General features: G+C 43.3%; 1 protein-coding gene across 5 annotated transcripts in view; it reads right to left on the bottom strand.

The window, feature by feature from the left end:
* The window catches only part of LOC126279746 (solute carrier organic anion transporter family member 74D), a 245204-nt gene that overhangs the window by 71462 nt on the left and 153747 nt on the right, over positions 1-19995 (bottom strand). For all 5 annotated transcript variants that reach the window (XM_049979702.1, XM_049979705.1, XM_049979703.1 and 2 more), the window contains exons 3-4: positions 5511-5744; positions 704-898 (exon numbers count right to left, since the gene is read on the bottom strand). In XM_049979702.1, the coding sequence (XP_049835659.1) occupies positions 704-898; positions 5511-5744 (429 nt within the window). The remainder of the gene's footprint in view (positions 1-703; positions 899-5510; positions 5745-19995) is intronic.

Raw genomic sequence — 19995 nt, 5'->3', positions numbered from 1 at the left:
TATATTCCACACACCAACGTGAATAGTCGTTTTGTTCCCACTTCCCCTAATGATTATAGAAATTCTGATGGAATGTTATCTATCCCTTCTACCTTATTTGACCGTAAGTCCCCCAAAGCTCTTTTAAATTCCGATTCTACAAGGACATAATTTTGATGATGTTCTGGGCTGAATGTACAGTACTAGTTGTGTTGAATTTTGGGTCCCTTCGTGTCGTTGCTTTCTGAGAAGAACTAATTTTGTGTTGTTGTTGTTGCTCTTGTGATGCCTACTCTACTACATAACTCTGAAATAAAACAATTTCAGGCAAAACTTTATTTAACATTTTACGCTTATTTTGATGCATGCATATCACCCTCAACGTGTGTACGGTTTTCAATCACCCTATATAGTTCAATAAAATATCTGCTAGTCGTTGTGGTACTGCACTGGGTAGACGAAAATAAATTCTGGGGGTTTATGTCAACACACTTACTTTACTCTCAACACTTACTGTCTTTTACTGAAATACATTTTTCCCTATACACAGGGTGGTTTCGGATACCACCGCTAAACGTTGACAGCTTGTTTGATGTGGGGAGCTTTTGGTGTCCAGTGGACGTTTACAGGCTCGTTCCACCGGCTCACTCGAGAGTGCGCGGCAGACTTTGAGCGGCAGGGCAGGATCGCGGGACACCGGGGCGGGAGCGACGACGGCACTTACTGATGAGCGCCGGCGTCTTGGACTTCTTGATGTTGTCGTCCATGTAGGAGGTGCCCAACGTGTAGTAGAGCGAGCCGCCGATGCCCGCTATGAAGTTGGCGCCGAACAGGATGAGCTGCGGCGCGAGGCTGCCGGCAGAGCTGTCGCACGGCACGCCCCCCTCTGGCCGGCACAGCACCTTGCGCCGCTCTTCCTCTGCAAAGCGCGTCTTACTCTTTAAGATGGGTGTAGAAACGTGCGAAACACAGTAGAAAAGCAAGTCAGATAGACAATGTAACACTTCTCCTGAAGGAAACGCCAGAGATCGCCATTTCTTACTCTTACTAATTTTCAAATTCATAAATAACACAATTAAAGTACAAGAAAAGATCATTATTTTTGATAATATTACGACAAAAACGACAGATGGCCATGACGCCACTTGCTGAATAGCGTAATCAGCTTTTCTTGCACTGTGTTCCGTGGAACTCTGGGGTTGCATGGAGACCGCTCAAAAGTTTCCCGAAATTTGAATTTCTTATTTCAAACATTCAAGAAAGTAGCTACAAAATAAAAGTTAAAGGTTTTCGATATCAGAAAAGAGAATAACAACAGCCCTCGCTTGCACTTACTAATTTGCACAGTTGGTACAATTGCGACTCAAGTATAGGATAACGCTGTATTTAATAGAGACCAGACGGAAACCTCCGACGAATCTTGGCCTGGGATGTGTCTGATCTATATGTGAGACTTGGAACAGGGAAGACTGAGGCTTGGGATATTGTGGTCTGGAGCCTGCGATGGGTACTAGAGTTTCGTTCTGAGGTGAGGATATGGGTCCTAGGTTTATTGCTGCTTGATTGGGTAAATAGCGGCACGTAATTACAGATTAGGAAGAGGAAGCCATCTGAAGCTGTCTTGGGAAAGATTAAGGGAAGATGGGAGAGGGGAGGGAGGCTATGTTAGAATAGGAGCGGCAGCAGCCCAATGTTGAGGAGAATTGAGGAAACAATGGTGTTTTAAGCTTCAAGTTTACGTGGTGTATAGCGCCTATGAAGATGTTCGAGGAAGTCCAGAAGAAAGCGTCGGGGGGTGGGGGGGGAGGGGGGGGGAGGAGGTTGAGGGAAGGGGGGATTGAGGCTAGAGTTCAAGTTCATCCTGTAGCGGATGCGTTTAGGAAAATGAAGAAAGATGCAGCAAGCGAGGTGGGAAACTTTATGGCCTAGGACTTGCAAAAAGTGCTAAAATTTTGGAGGTGTGGAGATGTAAGCTGTGACGTGGAAGATGGAAACGTCATATTTAATTGTAGACATTTAAAATATGTGATTTCAGTTCTCAGGCCGCATAATCTGTGCCAAAATAATTCTGAGCGCATAAGCGTTTCATCAGGTAAAGACATACGATGTGAAGCAAATAGTCTTTCTTTCTCAAGTCATAAACTTAGTAGCTTATTCACGAGATATCTGTGATAAAGATTACACCACCTGGTAACAAGCTTTCTATATCCATGAGAGAAACCAGACTATTGCTTTCATCAGAACAACTGGAGACACCTGAGAACTAAATATAAATATGGCCAGTTTGGTCCTAATCAAAAGCGTTTTATGTGATTCAGATTCACAGATCGAAAATTATGTAAATATGTATCACAAATGTAAAGAGTGGCTTTCTGTAAAACAGGACACCACAATATTAAAATATTGTTCTATACTGCTTAGTCTTGTAATTAGTGGGGTTCAGGTTCTTGGCCGAGACTTACATACTAGGTGAAGGGAACGACGTAAAACGTGAGTGAAATTTTATGGGAACGGAATAATACGAGTCACTGATTAGTTAATAAACTCTGCACACCGAAATTTTTACCACGCATGCAATAATCTCAGTTGGTAATGTAATCTATTGAGCACACTTTATGGAGAGTGCTGACGAAGCGCTAGAGCAATGTTTTGTGATTTAAAAACTGGCTGAAAAATCTGAATACTTGCCTGATGGCTTTGACATTAAATACAGGGTACAATGCTCGTAAAGAATCATATCTGAATTTTATTGCAGGATATTATGTAACAGTCTCACTGTAATCTAATGTGATGTCATGAATTAAGTGATAATTATTGTATTGTGTGCATGAATATCAGAATTCTACAACAAACGTAAATGGTATTCAATACATAACAAGTAACCTGTATACTGATGGTGGAAATTGTTCTTGGAAATATTTATATAACTGCAAGACCAGGAACAACAAACAAGTCATTTGATATGATTTAAATAGTGCGAGACGACACAGGATCACTATTGCAATATTATTCTCAGTTTCAAAGTGTTATTGTTTCTATAACATTGCGTTATATTAAAATGGCGGTTTCATGACAATATTCGATGCAATTGTTACTGAATTATCCAGACACACACAAATGTGACTAGCTATTTACATGACATCAGAGAAGCAGCATTTGATTCAATTGCAGTTTCGTGTCTTTACTACAGACTTGCCATAGCTATAGATATGTCAGTATCTAATATCGTATCTGCATATCACCATAATAATTTTGCTGGAGGCATGTGAATATTACGACACTACTAGCACATGGACGTAGGAAAATGGTAATCTGCTATGTTTTCGGTATTCACTGCGATCAGTTTAGTGCTTATGCTTACAATCATAGAAAAATATCTGTTGGGGAAGAAACAACCAGTTGGGGTCTACGTTAAGTGACCATTTTAACCACTATACGTTCCCGGTTTTATTCCTTTAATGCAGCAGGCATTTAATTTACTTTATTCGCCAGTTTTGTCCTTATGCCATTATCAAACGTCTGTAATATAATATCAAAAATAAATACAGTAGCCGGCCGGAGTGGCCGTGCGGTTCTAGGCGCTACAGTCTGGAGCCGAGCGACCGCTACTGTCGTAGGTTCGAATCCTGCCTCGGGCATGTATGTGTGTGATGTCCTTAGGTTAGTTAGGTTTAATTAGTTCTACGTTCTAGGCGACTGATGACCTCAGAAGTTAAGTCGCATAGTGCTCAGAACCATTTGAACCATTTTTTGAATAAATACAGTAAATAGGTAAGACAGATAAATGAACAACAATATGCTTGCATGTTGCATTTGTTGGTTAAAGTATTAAATGATGCTGGCGATTTGTGTACCACATTAAAAATTTCTTTTATTTTATGGTATGTGGGGACTCTCACATATACACATATCAAATGCCACAATTACAGCCTTGTGCATACCTATCAGCTTACAAGCACGTCTTTCATAATACATCACACAGGCAAAATTCTTACTGACAGCTAGCTTTTTAGACCATAGACATTTAACAGCATACCTTGCACTTTTCTGCATTCATACATAAACATAACTGTTAAAAACTGCAGGTAAAATGCATCTTAACCCATCAGTTTTCCCTCTGATACAAATCTGTACACGATAGTAGTGCACAGTAATTAATCATAGTTTTGTAGTAGAAATTAATGTCAGTTTTTCGAGATAAAGTAAATAAAAGTGTCAGTCTGCTATGCTCCTTTTAAAATTGCCATGTCCACAATCCGAGAACAATCATAGTGAAATCTGGAAGTTTCAAATATCAGTTAAATATCATGTAGTCATCTCCATAATGCTGTTCCAAACTAATATTGCTGTGTGTAGGATTAGGCTGAGAATATTCTCTCTTAATTTCAGGCCTTAGATGATGCGTACTTCGGCTAGAACTCGGTATCCTAGCTGTACTTTTGGCTGATGACCAATTAAAACAAGTAAAAGATAGGCTGTCTTGTGAAGAAACTTTAATGTGTTCTAGTCCTACAGACGCTATCGACTGTTACTATTTCACGAGTGATTATTGATTATGAATTCCAGATACTTTCAAAGATTTATACTACCACTAATTGGTTTAAATCAACACTTACCTTTGATTCATGGCAACCCTGTAAGGATAGTGTTTTGTGACAACTTTTGATTTCTGCAGTGACGTTTGAAACGTAGTCATTATTACACAAATATATTCGAAAATTGTGAATACTTTTTGACATCAGCTGAATGTTTTATTAGTGACACATGAAAATTTATGGTGGAACGGGACCCTAATACGGATACACCACTCATCGTGTGTGGTCGCATTTACCACTTTGGCTATCCGTACACGTGTCTTAGGTCGGCCAAAACTTCCAATTACCATGTTGTCCATTGTAAAGTAACATACAGACACTGTATAAAGACAGGCATTATCAAACTAAGTGGTAAACGTATTCTGTCAGTTCAGTTCGTTTCTGTAAGTTAAAAGGTGAACATCTATGTGAAACTGGTGTTACGCATCTTACACCTATAGATAGTTTGTTAATCACTATAATTTGTTAACGTTATGAAAATTCTTGGAGGAGTTGTCACTTGCTGATCTACGGTACAATATATAGATGTCGTTTAATTTACAAAGCTGATCACTGAAATAAGCTGTGAATTAATGAAAGGGAAGAGATATGAAAACTAAATTTTACTGTGTATTGTAGATAATTTATAATAACAGCTAACCACTGTCAGCAACCTCAGGGAGGAGATTAAAGGATTCATTCTAACAGACCTTTGGGTCAGAAGCATATGAACCAGGTCGATAAGTTACATGATATAGAACTGTCCATTAATAACTCCACTCTTCTCTGTTAATCGGATCTTCTCATCGCTTTTTGAATGAATTAATATAGTAAACGTAGAAGGACGAAAACTCACAATTTCTGGCCAGTAATGTGCCCCAGACATAGCACATTAACTCACAGAAGACAAGCGAGAGAGAAGTATCCAGTTCTTAATGCTAAATGGATCGCACTCACCGATGAGCTCGCTGGTCTCGTTGGGGTTGGCGGTGGCGCCGTACTCCCGCGTCAGCATCAGCGAGTCCTGGCCGGCGCCGTACAGCAGGTGCGGCAGCGCGTTCAGCAGGCAGAACGCCACCACGGTGTACAGGCCGAACGTCATCCAGCGCGGCCGGTGCCCGCGGCCCGCGTAGTACGTGATCACCGCAGATACCAGCATCGTGCTGATGTCGTTGCCGATGGAGATGAAACCTGCCGCACACAAGCACGTCGTGTCTCAGGTCGCGGCGCAATCTCAGTTAGAATGTATACGGCCAGTAATCCCCCTACCCTTTCCCCCTATCCCCGGTTCTTTACAGAAGCAAACCCCCATGTACAAAACAGATTCAGACATCTGATTACTTAAAATATTTGAAGTGAAGCGTGTACCGGGTTCCCCTACCTTCCCCTTTTCCTTGAACACATTCGCACACTATATGTTGTCCGCCGCATTGATCCCCCTCACCCCTGATTTCTCCCTTCCTCTCCACTCCCAGCCTGTTGCCGCGCCTTTACCGTTGTGTCCCACCCTCTCTCCATCCCACATCCTCCACCTCCTTTCCCAACGGAACTTCCACCATCTACCCTTCCCAGATGATGAGCTTCGCCCCGACATCTACCCTTCCTACCAATTCTAACTCCATATTCCTCCTGCCTACTCCTCAGGGCTCCCTCTCCTCCCCCTCCATTCTCCTGAGTGGTTTTCCCCTCCTACTCCCCCTCCCTCTCTTGTGCTCCCCTTCAGTGTCTCAGCACTCCCTCTTGCCTTGTCTTCCCTCTTTATCTACTGCCCCACCAGTCTCCTGTACCCACTGACACCCCTACTCTTTTCATCCTGCCACCTCCCCTGCTGCCCGTTGCTCTCCCCTCCTTTTCCATCCTCTCCGGCGTCTCCCTCTGCAGGTCCCACCTGGCAGTTTTATTCTTAATCATGTGTGCTCCAAGTGGGTTTTAAGTGTGTTGTTCTGGAGTTTTTTTTTTTTTAATACTGCGGCCGACTTTTAACCTGTGCGTGTGCCTTCAGTGTCTTCTTCCTGTTTTAAGAATAGCCAACTGCGTTTTTTAGCTTTATTTTGACCTTTTTAATTGCCCCCCCCCCATGAACGTCTCGATGTCAGTGTATTTTTACCTCCATTATGTCCTCTTACTCTCTTTTATGTCCCTCTTTTTCATCGCCTTATATGTAAAATTTTATTCTTGTCTTAGTTGTCATGTCACTCGCCTGAAGAGCGGCGGATTGTGTCGCTGACAGCCCTCCCCTGCCCATATGGAGCAGGGGAATGAAATCACAATAAAGAAAAAAAATATGTACCGGGTAATTGTATTTAGAGATGCTCTCAGAAGTCCAGTGTAGGCTATAATCATTGTAGGGCAGCGAAACTTGACAGATATGCTAATGAACTATTCTGGAATAGGTTTATGCTGGAAAAAAATAGTTCCGATTTCGGGCACCAGGTGCAAATCTGGCGCTGTACAGTATCTCATAGACTTCTCCGGTGGTGATATTCAACAAATTGTGTTAGAGGCAGTTAATAATAAAATCAATATTATGCCTTCCTCACTTGTTTGACCTTTTCTACCACCGTTCTGTTCCTAATCCATTACAAAGGGAGACAATTTAATACGTCTTTGTTGCATTCACAGCACCAGATATGCACCAGTGGTGAACCAAACGAAGAACGGGCTTGATAACACCATTTCAAGCGTAATGGGCTGATTGGTTAACTTCAAAGCTAATTGACTCAGGAACGGCGCAATGTATCCAATTTCTTTCTTAGAAATTATTTCTTAGCACAACCTAACCTGCAACAACCTTACAAGTTTCCACAGTGTTTTTAAGCACCCTCTACATCGGTGCCCTGGAGTCTACCTCTCGCTCCTACTGCATTTAAATCTAATAATGTTCCATAGCAAATATCATTCCATATGAAATAAGACAGTAATTTGAGGCAAACTGCCCTCTGGGCAAGTGTGATGGGTAACCTAACATTCAAGTGATAACTATGGGTGACTGCTTAGGTTCTAATGCGAAAAAGTCACATTTTGTTCGATGCACCTGTAAGAACGGTGTAAATCTCTGTAACGGTGGTTGTTTGTCTGTGATTCTCTGAACATATTTACATGAATGACATGAACAATTTTGATATATTTATATGATTTTAATACAAAAATTATCACTAGAAATACTTATTATATAAAAAGGCGACCCGGCGGCACGAATCAGTGATGTGGCAGCCTCACTGACGTGCTCACCCTGGAAAGTGGTAGTAACACTGCCGCGGCACGCTTATACTAACGAAGATCCTGCTATCAGGTCTCGGAAAGAGCTGACATTGCAACAGATGAACGTTGCGATACCAAGTTGTCTATTAAGTGAATATGTAACATAAGGCTTCCATCCTGACTAGCATCTGCCAGAGTAAACGGTTCGGAAATAGAAAGATATATAGATAACTTCTCTGCTCTACAAGAGGTGAATGGAGCAATGAAGGGACGACACGACAGTGGACTGTACCGAAGACGTCAAACAAAAATTATTATCATGCTCAGTGAACATTAACTGAATTGTGAGACACCTGAAGTAAATCTAAGTAATAAGATAAAGAACTTCGTGTTTTACCACGAGCCACAAATTCGGTAAATATACATTCCCGGAAATCGAAATAAGAACACCGTGAATTCATTGTCCCAGGAAGGGGAAACTTTATTGACACATTCCTGGGGTCAGATACATCACATGATCACACTGACAGAACCACAGGCACATAGACACAGGCAACAGAGCATGCACAATGTCGGCACTAGTACAGTGTATATCCACCTTTCGCAGCAATGCAGGCTGCTATTCTCCCATGGAGACGATCGTAGAGATGCTGGATGTAGTCCTGTGGAACGGCTTGCCATGCCATTTCTACCTGGCGCCTCAGTTGGACCTGCGTTCGTGCTGGACGTGCAGACCGCGTGAGACGACGCTTTATCCAGTCCCAAAAATGCTCAATGGGGGACAGATCCGGAGATCTTGCTGGCCAGGGTAGTTGACTTACACCTTCTAGAGCACGTTGGGTGGCACGGGATGCATGCGGACGTGCATTGTCCTGTTGGAACAGCAAGTTCCCTTGCCGGTCTAGGAATGGTAGAACGATGGGTTCGATGACGGTTTGGATGTACCGTGCACTATTCAGTGTCCCCTCGACGATCACCAGAGGTGTACGGCCAGTGTAGGAGATCGCTCCCCACACCATGATGCCGGGTGTTGGCCCTGTGTGCCTCGGTCGTATGCAGTCGTGATTGTGGCGCTCACCTGCACGGCGCCAAACACGCATACGACCATCATTGGCACCAAGGCAGAAGCGACTCTCATCGCTGAAGACGACACGTCTCCATTCGTCCCTCCATTCACGCCTGTCGCGACACCACTGGAGGCGGGCTGCACGATGTTGGGGCGTGAGCGGAAGACAGCCTAACGGTGTGCGGGACCGTAGCCCAGCTTCATGGAGACGGTTGCGAATGGTCCTCGGCGATACCCCAGGAGCAGCAGTGTCCCTAATTTGCTGGGAAGTGGCGGTGAGGTCCCCTACGGCACTGCGTAGGATCCTACAGTCTTGGCGGGCATCCGTGCGTCGCTGCGGTCCGGTCTCAGGTCGACGGGCACGTGCACCTTCCGCCGACCACTGGCGACAACATCGATGTACTGTGGAGACCTCACGCCCCACGTGTTGAGCAATTCGGCGGTACGTCCACCCGGCCTCCCGCATGCCCACTATACGCCCTCGCTCAAAGTCCGTCAACTGCACATACGGTTAACGTCCACGATGTCGCGGCATGCTACCAGTGTTAAAGACTGCGATGGAGCTCCGTATGCCACGGCAAACTGGCTGACACTGACGGCGGCGGTGCACAAATGCTGCGCAGCTAGCGCCATTCGACGGCCAACACCGCGGTTCCTGGTGTGTCCGCTGTGCCGTGCGTGTGATCATTGCTTGTACAGCCCTCTCGCAGTGTCCGGAGCAAGTATGGTGGGTCTGACACACCGGTGTCAGTGTGTTCCTTTTTCCATTTCCAGGAGTGTACATGAATTAACCGAAACAACTGGGGAGAACTGAAACGACTTTGGAAAACGTCAGAAACAGAAATAGACTTTGCTGGGCGGTTGCAGTGCTAAGGAGCAACGAAAAGACATATATAGATTCACAACAGAGAAGAAACGATGCAATGTGGACAATCAGTTTAGTAGCAAGCTACAGGTCTGCAATTATCTCAGGGTCATTTAGTCACAAAGATGTCTGAAAGAAACAGTGAAATCTCCCTATGTCTTTAAAATCAAACAGGTAGCCCACATAACGACTGATGCACTGCACAAGATGAACATTACTCATTAGACTGTTCAAAAGAGCGGATACTGACGTAACCACCTAGCCGATGAGAGAAAGAAAATTAAAATATTACAAAAGCTTAAAAGAGTATTATACAGAAAGATTAAATGATCCACAGATAAGGCAAAGATTCAGTCTTGTCGTCAGAAATCGATCTGCATTACTTGCAAATGTCGAAAAGTAAAACACAATTACAAGCGGGTAGAAATACGAGCAGGGTAACAAGTCTCAGAGAATACCTAGTTATTTTTAAGTGTGTCAGGAAGAAATGAAAAGTAGAAAGAAAGCAGATGAGAGTCATCTAGTCAGTTTGAATAAAGGCTAAACATTAAAGAATGGAAAAAATGTAAAGCTTAAATATCATACAGTGGGAACAGGAAGTTGTTGAATGAGTTAAACATATGCTTGCAGGAGAAGATATTCGGCAGATAGTGTGTTTGTCTTGAGAAACTGCAGCAATCAGAGGACATACATAACATATTCTTATCAACTGGGAGCAGCGAATGGAAAGCAAAAAAAAAAAAAAAAAAAAAAAAAAAAAAAATAGAATGATGGGGAATCATAAACACGTTTCTTGAAATATGATAAGATGTTACTGGGAAAATGCGATAGTACCGGAATTTATTACAGGGTAATAGTCTTGACCACACACTGTCTAATCGGTTTCAGTTCCCATTGAGTCATCATCCAACCAAAAAGCCACTGCAAGATGCAGTACATTCAAAAGGTTAGTGCTACACACATCAAAAAAAGTGTTCCATCACGGCGGTTACGACAGTTCCGGAACGGGCACAGAAAACTGAGGTAGAGATCAACATAAACATCATTTCTGCCCTTTTTATTGCTCATGAAACCACAAATTCGCTTTGTGCCACCTTCAGAGGTGGTAGTCCAGATTGCTGCACACCGCGGTACCTCTAATACCCAGTAGCACGTCCTCTTGCATGCCTGTATTCGTCGTGGCATACTATCTACAAGTTGATCAAGGCACTGTTGGTCCAGATTGTCCCACCCTTCAACGGCGATTCGGCGTAGATCCCTCAGAGTTGTTGGTGGGTCACGTCGTCCATGAACACCCCTTAAAATCTTTGCCGGGCATGTTCGATAGAGTTCATGTCTGGAAAATATGCTGGCCACTCTATTCGACCGATGCCGTTATCCTGAAGGAAGTCATTCAAAAGATGTGCTCGATGGGGCGCGAATTGTCGTTCCTGAAGACGAATGTCTCGCCAATACGCTGCCGATAAGGTTGCACTATCGGTCTCGTAGGATGGCATTCACTTATCGTACAGCCGTCACGGCTCCTTCCATGACCACCAGCGGCGTACGTCGGCCCCACATAATGCCACCCCAAAACTGCAGGGAACCTCCACCTTGCTGCACTCGCTGAACAGTGTGTCTAAGGCGTTCAGCCTGATCGGATTGCCTACAAACACGTCTCTGACGAATTGTCTGCTTGAAGGGATATGCGTCACTCATCGGTGAAGAGAACGTGATGTCAGTCATGAGCGGTCCGTTCGGCATGTTGTTGGGCCCATCTATACTGCGCTGCATGGTGTAGTGGTTGCAAAGATGGACCTCACCACGGACGTCGGGAGTGAAGTTTCGCATCATGCAGCCTATTGCCCACAGTTTGAGTCGTAACACGACGTCCTGTGGCTGCACGAAAAGCATTATTCAACATGGTGGCATTTCTGTCAGAGTTCCTCCGAACCACGAACCATAATCCATAGGTAGCGATCATTCACTGCAGAAGTAGCCCTTGGACGGCCTCAGCGAGGCATGTCATCAACAGTTCCTGTCTCTCTGTACCTCCTCAGTGTCCAAACACCATCGCTTTGGTTCACTCCGAGACCCCTGGATACTTCCCTTTTAGAGAGCCCTTCCTGGCACAAAGTAACCATGCGGACGCGATCGAACCGCGGTATTGAGCGTCTAGGCATGGTTGAACGACAGACAACAGGAGCCTGTACCCTCCTTCCTGGTGGAATAACTGGAACTGATCAGCTATCGGATCCCCTCCGTGTAATAGGCGCTGCTCATGCATAGTTGTTTACATCTTTGGGCAGGTTTAGTTACATATCGTAACAATAAAAGGGACTTTGCCTGTGGTTCAATATCCATAGTCAACGTCTATCTTCAGGAGTTCTGGAAACCGGGTTGATGGAAAACTTATTTTGATGTGTGTGTATGACAAACGTACAAATATTCAGTATGTAACAACCTATTAAGATTTGGAAAGGAGTGTGCAGTTAGCTTTCGCTCTAAAGATCCTCTAAGGGCAGAAACCAGAAATCAGTTTAATTGTTGTGTGATGATGACGGTTTATTGCTAACGGCCTCCTGTTTTGTAATAAGCTTGAATAGTCAGCACATGGGGAGGTTAATTCACTCGGACGGATATTTAAAAATCCACCAGCGAGATGCACAACAGAACTGCGATGACAATCGCTTACATTGGGTGATAAAAACGCTTGAAGTATCGGAAAGTCTGTACGAAGATTTATCTCGTATCTGACATTCTATATGACTTGATCGAAAGTATTGGGACACACCTAGAAAATGTGGAATTGCCCACTGGATGTCAGGAGACGTGGACCCGTCAGTGTAAAAGGTGGGTGGTAGAGAAGCAGTTGCAGTAGAATGGGTGGATCAGGAGAGCTAAGTGATTTCGACGTGGGTCAGTCACTGTATGTCACCTGAGTAACAAATCCGTGAGGGACATGGCACCCCTTCTATAGCTACCCAAGTCTACTGTTGGTGATGCGAAGGATCAACCACAACTAAACAAGGATAATTGTGGAAAAAATCGCATGACATCAGAGGGAGAAATCAGTCTTGAGATCCAAAGTGTTCCCATGAGACTAGCTAGCAGAAAGAGAATGCATAGGGAGGTAAAAGGAAACGGATGTAACGTTCGAGCAACTCCTCATAACCTCCACATTTCTGTAGCCAGTGCTAAGCGACCTTTGAAGTGGTGTAAGGACTGGCCAGCGGATGACTGGAAACGAGTGATTTGGAGCAATGAATCACGCTATTCTATGTGGCAGTCCAATGGGGTGGTCCGGGTTAGGCGAATGTCTCGAGAACTTTACCTGCCATCACGTGTAGTGTCAACAGTAAAGGATGGAGAAGATGATTTTCAGGGTTAGGACACGGTCCCTTTATGGCACTGCAGAAAACGGATGTGAAAATACTTCACAGCATTGTGTACTACTTGCAGTAGAGGAGCAGTTCGAAGATGATTATGGAATCAATACGACAATGTAGCACCTGCGAGGGAACGGTTTGTGGGCAATAACATTCCTGACTTGAACTGGCCTATCCTTATGCCCTTTGATACGAGTCAGAACGTCGGCTTCTCTCCAGACCCCAGCATCCAGTATCGTCTGTTGTTGTTGTTGTTGTTGTTGTTGTTGTCTTCAGTCCTGAGACTGGTTTGATGCAGCTCTCCATGCTACTCTATCCTGTGCAAGCTGCTTCATCTCCCAGTACCTACTGCAACCTACATCCTTCTGAATCTGCTTAGTGTACTGATCTCTCGGTCTCCCTCTACGATTTTTACCCTCCACGCTGCCCTCCAATGCTAAATTTGTGATCCCTTGATGCCTCAAAACATATCCTACCAACCGATCCCTTCTTCTAGTCAAGTTGTGCCACAAACTTCTCTTCTCCCCAATCCTATTCAATACCTCCTCATTAGTTACGTGATCTATCCACCTTATCTTCAGTATTCTTCTGTAGCACCAAATTTCGAAAGCTTCTATTCTCTTCTTGTCCAAACTAGTTATCGTCCATGTTTCACTTCCATACATGGCTACACTCCAAACAAATACTTTCAGAAACGACTTCCTGATACATAAATCTATATTTGATGTTAACAAATTTCTCTTCTTCAGAAACGCTTTCCTTGCCATTGCCAGTCTACATTTTATATCCTCTCTACTTCGAACATCATCAGTTATTTTACTTCCTAAATAGCAAAACTCCTTTACTACTTTAAGTGTCTCATTTCCTAATCTAATTCCCTCACCATCACCCGATTTAATTTGACTACATTCCATTATCCTCGTTTTGCTTTTGTTAATGTTCATCTTATATCCTCCTTTCAAGACACTGTCCATTCCGTTCAACTGCTCTTCCAAGTCCTTTGCCGTCTCTGACAGAATTACAATGTCATCGGCGAACCTCAAAGTTTTTACTTCGTCTCCATGAATTTTAATACCTACTCCAAATTTTTCTTTTGTTTCCTTTACTGCTTGCTCAATATACAGATTGAATAACATTGGGGAGAGGCTACAACCCTGTCTCACTCCTTTCCCAACCACTGCTTCCCTTTCATGCCCCTCGACTCTTATTACTGCCATCTGGTTTCTGTACAAATTATAAATAGCCTTTCGCTCCCTGTATTTTACCCCTGCCACCTTTAGAATTTGAAAAAGAGTATTCCAGTCAACATTGTCAAAAGCTTTCTCTAAGTCTACAAATGCTAGAAACGTAGGTTTGCCTTTTCTTAATCTTTCTTCTAAGATAAGTCGTAAGGTCAGTATTGCCTCACGTGTTCCAACATTTCTACGGAATCCAAACTGATCCTCCCCGAGGTCTGCATCTACCAGTTTTTCCATTCGTCTGTAAAGAATTCGCGTTAGTATTTTGCAGCCGTGGCTTATTAAACTGATAGTTCGGTAATTTTCACATCTGTCAGCACCTGCTTTCTTTGGGATTGGAATTATTATATTCTTCTTGAAGTCTGAGGGTATTTCGCCTGTCTCATACATCTTGCTCACCAGCTGGTAGAGTTTTGTCATGACTGGCTCTCCCAAGGCCGTCAGTAGTTCTAATGGAATGTTGTCTACTCCGGGGGCCTTGTTTCGACTCAGGTCTTTCAGTGCTCTGTCAAACTCTTCACGCAGTATTGTATCTCCCATTTCGTCTTCATCTACATCCTCTTCTATTTCCATAATATTGTCCTCAAGTACATCGCCCTTGTATAAACCTTCTATATACTCCTTCCACCTTCCTGCCTTCCCTTCTTTGCTTAGAACTGGGCTGCCATCTGAGCTCTTGATATTCATACACGTGGTTCTCTTCTCTCCAAAGGTCTCTTTAATTTTCCTGTAGGCTGTATCTATCTTACCCCTAGTGAGATAAGCTTCTACATCCTTACATTTGTCCTCTAGCCATCCCTGTTTAGCCATTTTGCACTTCCTGTCGATCTCATTTTTGAGACGTTTGTATTCCTTTTTGCCTGCTTCATTTACTGCATTTTTATATTTTCTCCTTTCTTCAATTAAATTCAATATTTCTTCTGTTACCCAAGGATTTCTAGCAGCCCTCGTCTTTGTACCTACTTTATCCTCTGCTGCCTTCACTACTACATCCCTCAGAGGTACCCATTCTTCTTCTACTGTATTTCTTTCCCCTATTCCTGTCATTTGTTCCCTTATGCTCTCTCTGAAACTCTGTACAACCTCTGGTTCTTTCAGTTTATCCAGGTCCCATCTCTTTAATTTCTCACATTTTTGCAGTTTCTTCAGTTTTAATCTACAGGTCATAACCAATAGATTGTGGTCAGAGTCCACATCTGCCCCTGGAAATGTCTTACAACTTAAAACCTGGTTCCTAAATCTCTGTCTTACCATTATATAATCTATCTGATACCTTTTAGTATCTCCAGGGTTCTTCCATGTATACAACCTTCTTTCATGATTCTTAAACCAAGTGTTAGCTATGATTAAGTTGTGCTCTGTGCAAAATTCTACTAGGCGGCTTCCTCTTTCATTTCTTAGCCCCAATCTATATTCACCTACTATTTTTCCTTCTCTCCCTTTTCCTACACTCGTCTACCGTCTCGGATTTCGGCCCTTGAGGAAGAAAATGCTGCCATTCCTCCACAGACATTCAGAAAAGTCAACAAAAGTGGCCTAGCAGAGTTCAAGACTTATAAATGCGAAGGGTGGACATATCTCACATTAACGTCCACTAAAATAGTCCGAATATATTTGATCAGATAGTGTACTCGTATACGAGAACAGAAGATAAAACGTCATCGTGTCTTTATGATTCAGAAACTTAGAATAAGGGCATGGAGTGGTATCATACACCTCTACCAAGACCTAAGCAGTTTCAGGTAAAACGATAAGCAAAGAAACTTATGATAATGGAAGGACTTCACTCTCCTTGATTTTTAGGAAGGTAGTGTGATACCAACAGTGAGCTCTACAATAAAATGCTCCCGAACCGCCAAGCAGTAATTAGCAACCGGAGTTAGCCCAAGACTGACAGTGATCTACTTCTATCCAATGTTCTGGATTGGATACACTCTCGTGTCTATCTTTTGGCATAATGTCAGCTTCCAATAAGATAAAGTGGCGATGAAGAACTGCATATGAATTTTTGGAGGAGTTGATTCGAATGGCGGCAGAGGAACTTGAGGATAAAATAGATATAGATAAATTACAATGCATCTTTGACAAGAATGGACAGGCTGATAGATGATGTGTTTTGTACATCAAGGATAGCTTTCGTGGTACTACAGAGGAAGCAGAGAGTACATCCAAATAACTGAGGACGTAGGGCGCAAGTGCTCTTCTGAGATGGAGACGTTGTCACAGGAGACGAGTTCGTGGGGGGCCTTATCGCAAGTGGCAGAAGACGGACGACTAGGAAAAGATCCTAGTGGAACAGAACTCTATGGCGATTACTTGTTATATAGAGCTTCCGCCACGACCCACATTTTAACAGGACGACTACACGGATCCATAAAAGATGTCCACATAAACACTTTCACCAAATACTAAAAAACGATACTACGTATTTTCGTCCTTCTACGAGCTTATTTTTAGTTTTTTCAGCATAGAAGGAACTCATTTCTACCGATAAAGAATGATAAGAGCATCTTACGGCTATTGGAGGTGGAGACCATAACTCAGTGTGCCCAGAGTTCGTTCAAGTGCAGGTTATCACCATCTTTCGAAGTCTGAGGAAAGTCGAATCATCGCTGTGGAGGTTCACTGGAGTATCATAAACAAAGATGAAACACACAACTGGTTGCAAGGCAATGACTACAGAACGAATGGTGGCGAGATGGCCTAAGCCAACTTTGTGGTGAGAATGAATAGCAGGTACTGCTCCTACCAAAGAAGACAATGGGATTGTTCGACCTACTCTGACAAATAGACGAATGACAACAGCTCAAATTTGAGAAGAGGTTGCAGGCGAAATGCCACGGGGAACCATCGGGAAGAGACTACCCGAAGCTCAGTTGAGATCTCTAGTCCCTATTAGTGGTTTACATTTGGCACCAATTGCCGATATGGCGAAAGTTATACCTAATGTCCAAATGATTCGATTTTCCCTCTTTCTTGACATACATGTCTGAGATAGTACCAAATGCTGGTAAAACTGAAATATAAACCTCTATGACAGTCAGCAGGGTCCTGTGCAGACCAAGAGTTAAATTGGACATTGAGTGTCATTATATGGTGTTTAACTACGTACATAGTTTCTGTTTGTACCTGTCACATCGGTGACAACGTGTCTCCTGGAGTCCTGGTGAAATATGGCAGGTAGCAGGGATTTTGGAAATCCATACCTATCGAATTCTTGGAAATCATGCTGTGGGGAGCAGGTGAACGGTATCAGATGACATATTCCAGCAAGATAATGCAAGATCCTACAAGGCAGTTCACACCACTGACGCTTTGAAGAACGGATGGACCTTTGAATGTCCTGCCCAGTCCCCCAAACAGCCAACGAAAGGGCATGTCTAGTATTCAATGGAAAGACATATACTTTTATACTGGCCTGTATTGGATATTAGTACATGTTTCAGGCATGGAAAGATATTACAGAAGATGAAATTGGTAAGTTGTCTGCTTCGACGCCTTAAGGAATACAAGTGTATATTTGCAGCTTTGGGCGTCACTTCTCATACTAATGTTGGCGATGAACGAAGTTCTAAATGGAATTCATTTCATACCTTTCAAGTGATATACGAATCCATAATATTTTATAAATATCGGAGTGGTGCCTCGTGATATGACCTTTTTGATTTCCGTCGGTCTAACATTACTGTCAACAAAGCCCACAACTTGTGAAACCAAACTTTATGGAGATTACTTGCTTCTACTCGGTGCCACTTTTTAACAGGCAACAAGACAAATCCACAAACCAGCAAACCCATATCCTTATTACAGAGAAAAGTGATTTCTTTTCTTCACTTACACACATTATATTGTGGTTATTATCGTATTCAGTACGAAGATGGTTTGATCCAGCTCTCCACGCTAGTCCGTCCTGTGCAAGCGTCTTCATCTCTGTTTAACTGGTGCAACCCACATCCCTTTGAACGTGCTCCCTGTAGTCCAGCCTTTGTCTGTCTGTACAGTCCCCTTTGGTTACCAAATTCACGACTTGTAGATGCCTTAAGAGAGGTCCTATGAACCACTTCTTTCTTTTAATCAAGTTGTCCCATAAACTTTTTATCCCTCGAAACCCGATTCCAACCCTCGTCAATAGTTATTCGGTTTACCCATCTAACTTTCACCACTCTTTTGTGACATTACAACCTAAAAGCTTCGATTCTCTTTTTTTCTTAATCGCTCATCGGTCATGTTTCACCTCTGTTCACTGCTACAAGCCAGACAGTTATCTTGAGACAAGACGTCCTACCATGCAAATCTATATTCGTTATTGCCAAATTTCTCTTTTTTTGAAAATCTTTTCTTGCTATTGCTAGTCTACAAAAACTCAAAACATGCCTGTTACTTTTATCGTACCTTTTCCGAATATAGTTTCCTTGTTATCAAATGGTTTAATTTTTCTAATTTAAATATCCTTGTTTTCCTGTTGTTTATGTTCATCTTATAACCTCTTATCAAGGCATTATCCATTCCATACAACTGCCCATCCAAATGCTTTGCCGTCTGTGACAAAATAACTACGTCATCGCCAAACCTGGAAGTATACTCTTCTTCCTGAACTTTAATTAAGTTTCTAAAATTCTCTTTCTCTTGCTTCACTGATTGCTCATTGTACAGACCGAATATCGGGAATGGGCTGCAACCACATCTGACTCCGTTCTCTCTCTCTCTCTCTCTCTCTCTCTCTCTCTCTCTCTCTCTCTCTCTCTCTCTCTAATTCATGTCCTTCGGCTTACATAACAGCAACCTGATTTCTTACAAGTTGTAGATTTCGCCCCTTATTGTTTTCAGACAGGGTTCAACTAAATTACCTTTACAGATGTTAAGGAGTTAAACTGAGGACCAAGGTGGTTAAATTAGCTAAGGTATTCATATTCGGAAACGTATCGTCTCTGCGCTACAAGCGAAATACCGCAATACACGTTCAACTCACCAGCATTTGCCGGCCGCGGTGGTCTCGCGGTTCTAGGCGCGCAGTCCGGAACCGTGCGACTGCTACGGTCGCAGGTTCGAATCCTGCCTCGGGCATGGATGTGTGTGATGTCCTTAGGTTAGTTAGGTTTAAGTAGTTCTAAGTTCTAGGGGACTAATGACCACAGCAGTTGAGTCCCATAGTGCTCAGGGCCATTTGAACCAGCATTTTCGGCGCCACTGTCTAAGGTATTACACACGGTATCTGTGTACAAGCCATTCAGTCGGGTTTGTGATCAACAGAGACTGGTTTGGATGTTTCCTTGTGGTCTTTGTTCGTAATGTACCGCTGTACCTGCCCAGAGGGGTTTGAACCTGCTGTTGTCATTGTTGTCTTGGTTCACACTGTGCTATTGTATCTGCCCAGAAACGTATATACCTGCTATTGTGCTTGCGGTGTCTGCTCACACAGTACTACTGTACAGCTCTTACCATTAGCTACAGTACAGAAGCTGTACGTACATTTCATTTTTTGTTGTTGCTGTTGACCGTACCGAACTATACATTTGCGGCATACGCCGGCATGATGTTAATGTACGGCTGCCTGAGCTGAACGTTCTCCCGACTTAAACCCGCTAGACTACTACTTGCCAGGCCACACGAAATCCTTGATTCACGAGACACCTTTGGCATTCGATGAAGACCTGCTGGCGCGTTTATGGTTGCGGCAGGTGATGGAGGACCAGGCATTGGCCAT

Source organism: Schistocerca gregaria, chromosome 1 (genome assembly GCF_023897955.1).
Source record: "Schistocerca gregaria isolate iqSchGreg1 chromosome 1, iqSchGreg1.2, whole genome shotgun sequence".
Lineage (NCBI taxonomy): Eukaryota > Metazoa > Arthropoda > Insecta > Orthoptera > Acrididae > Schistocerca > Schistocerca gregaria.
This window is presented reverse-complemented; position numbering and strand designations above follow the sequence as displayed.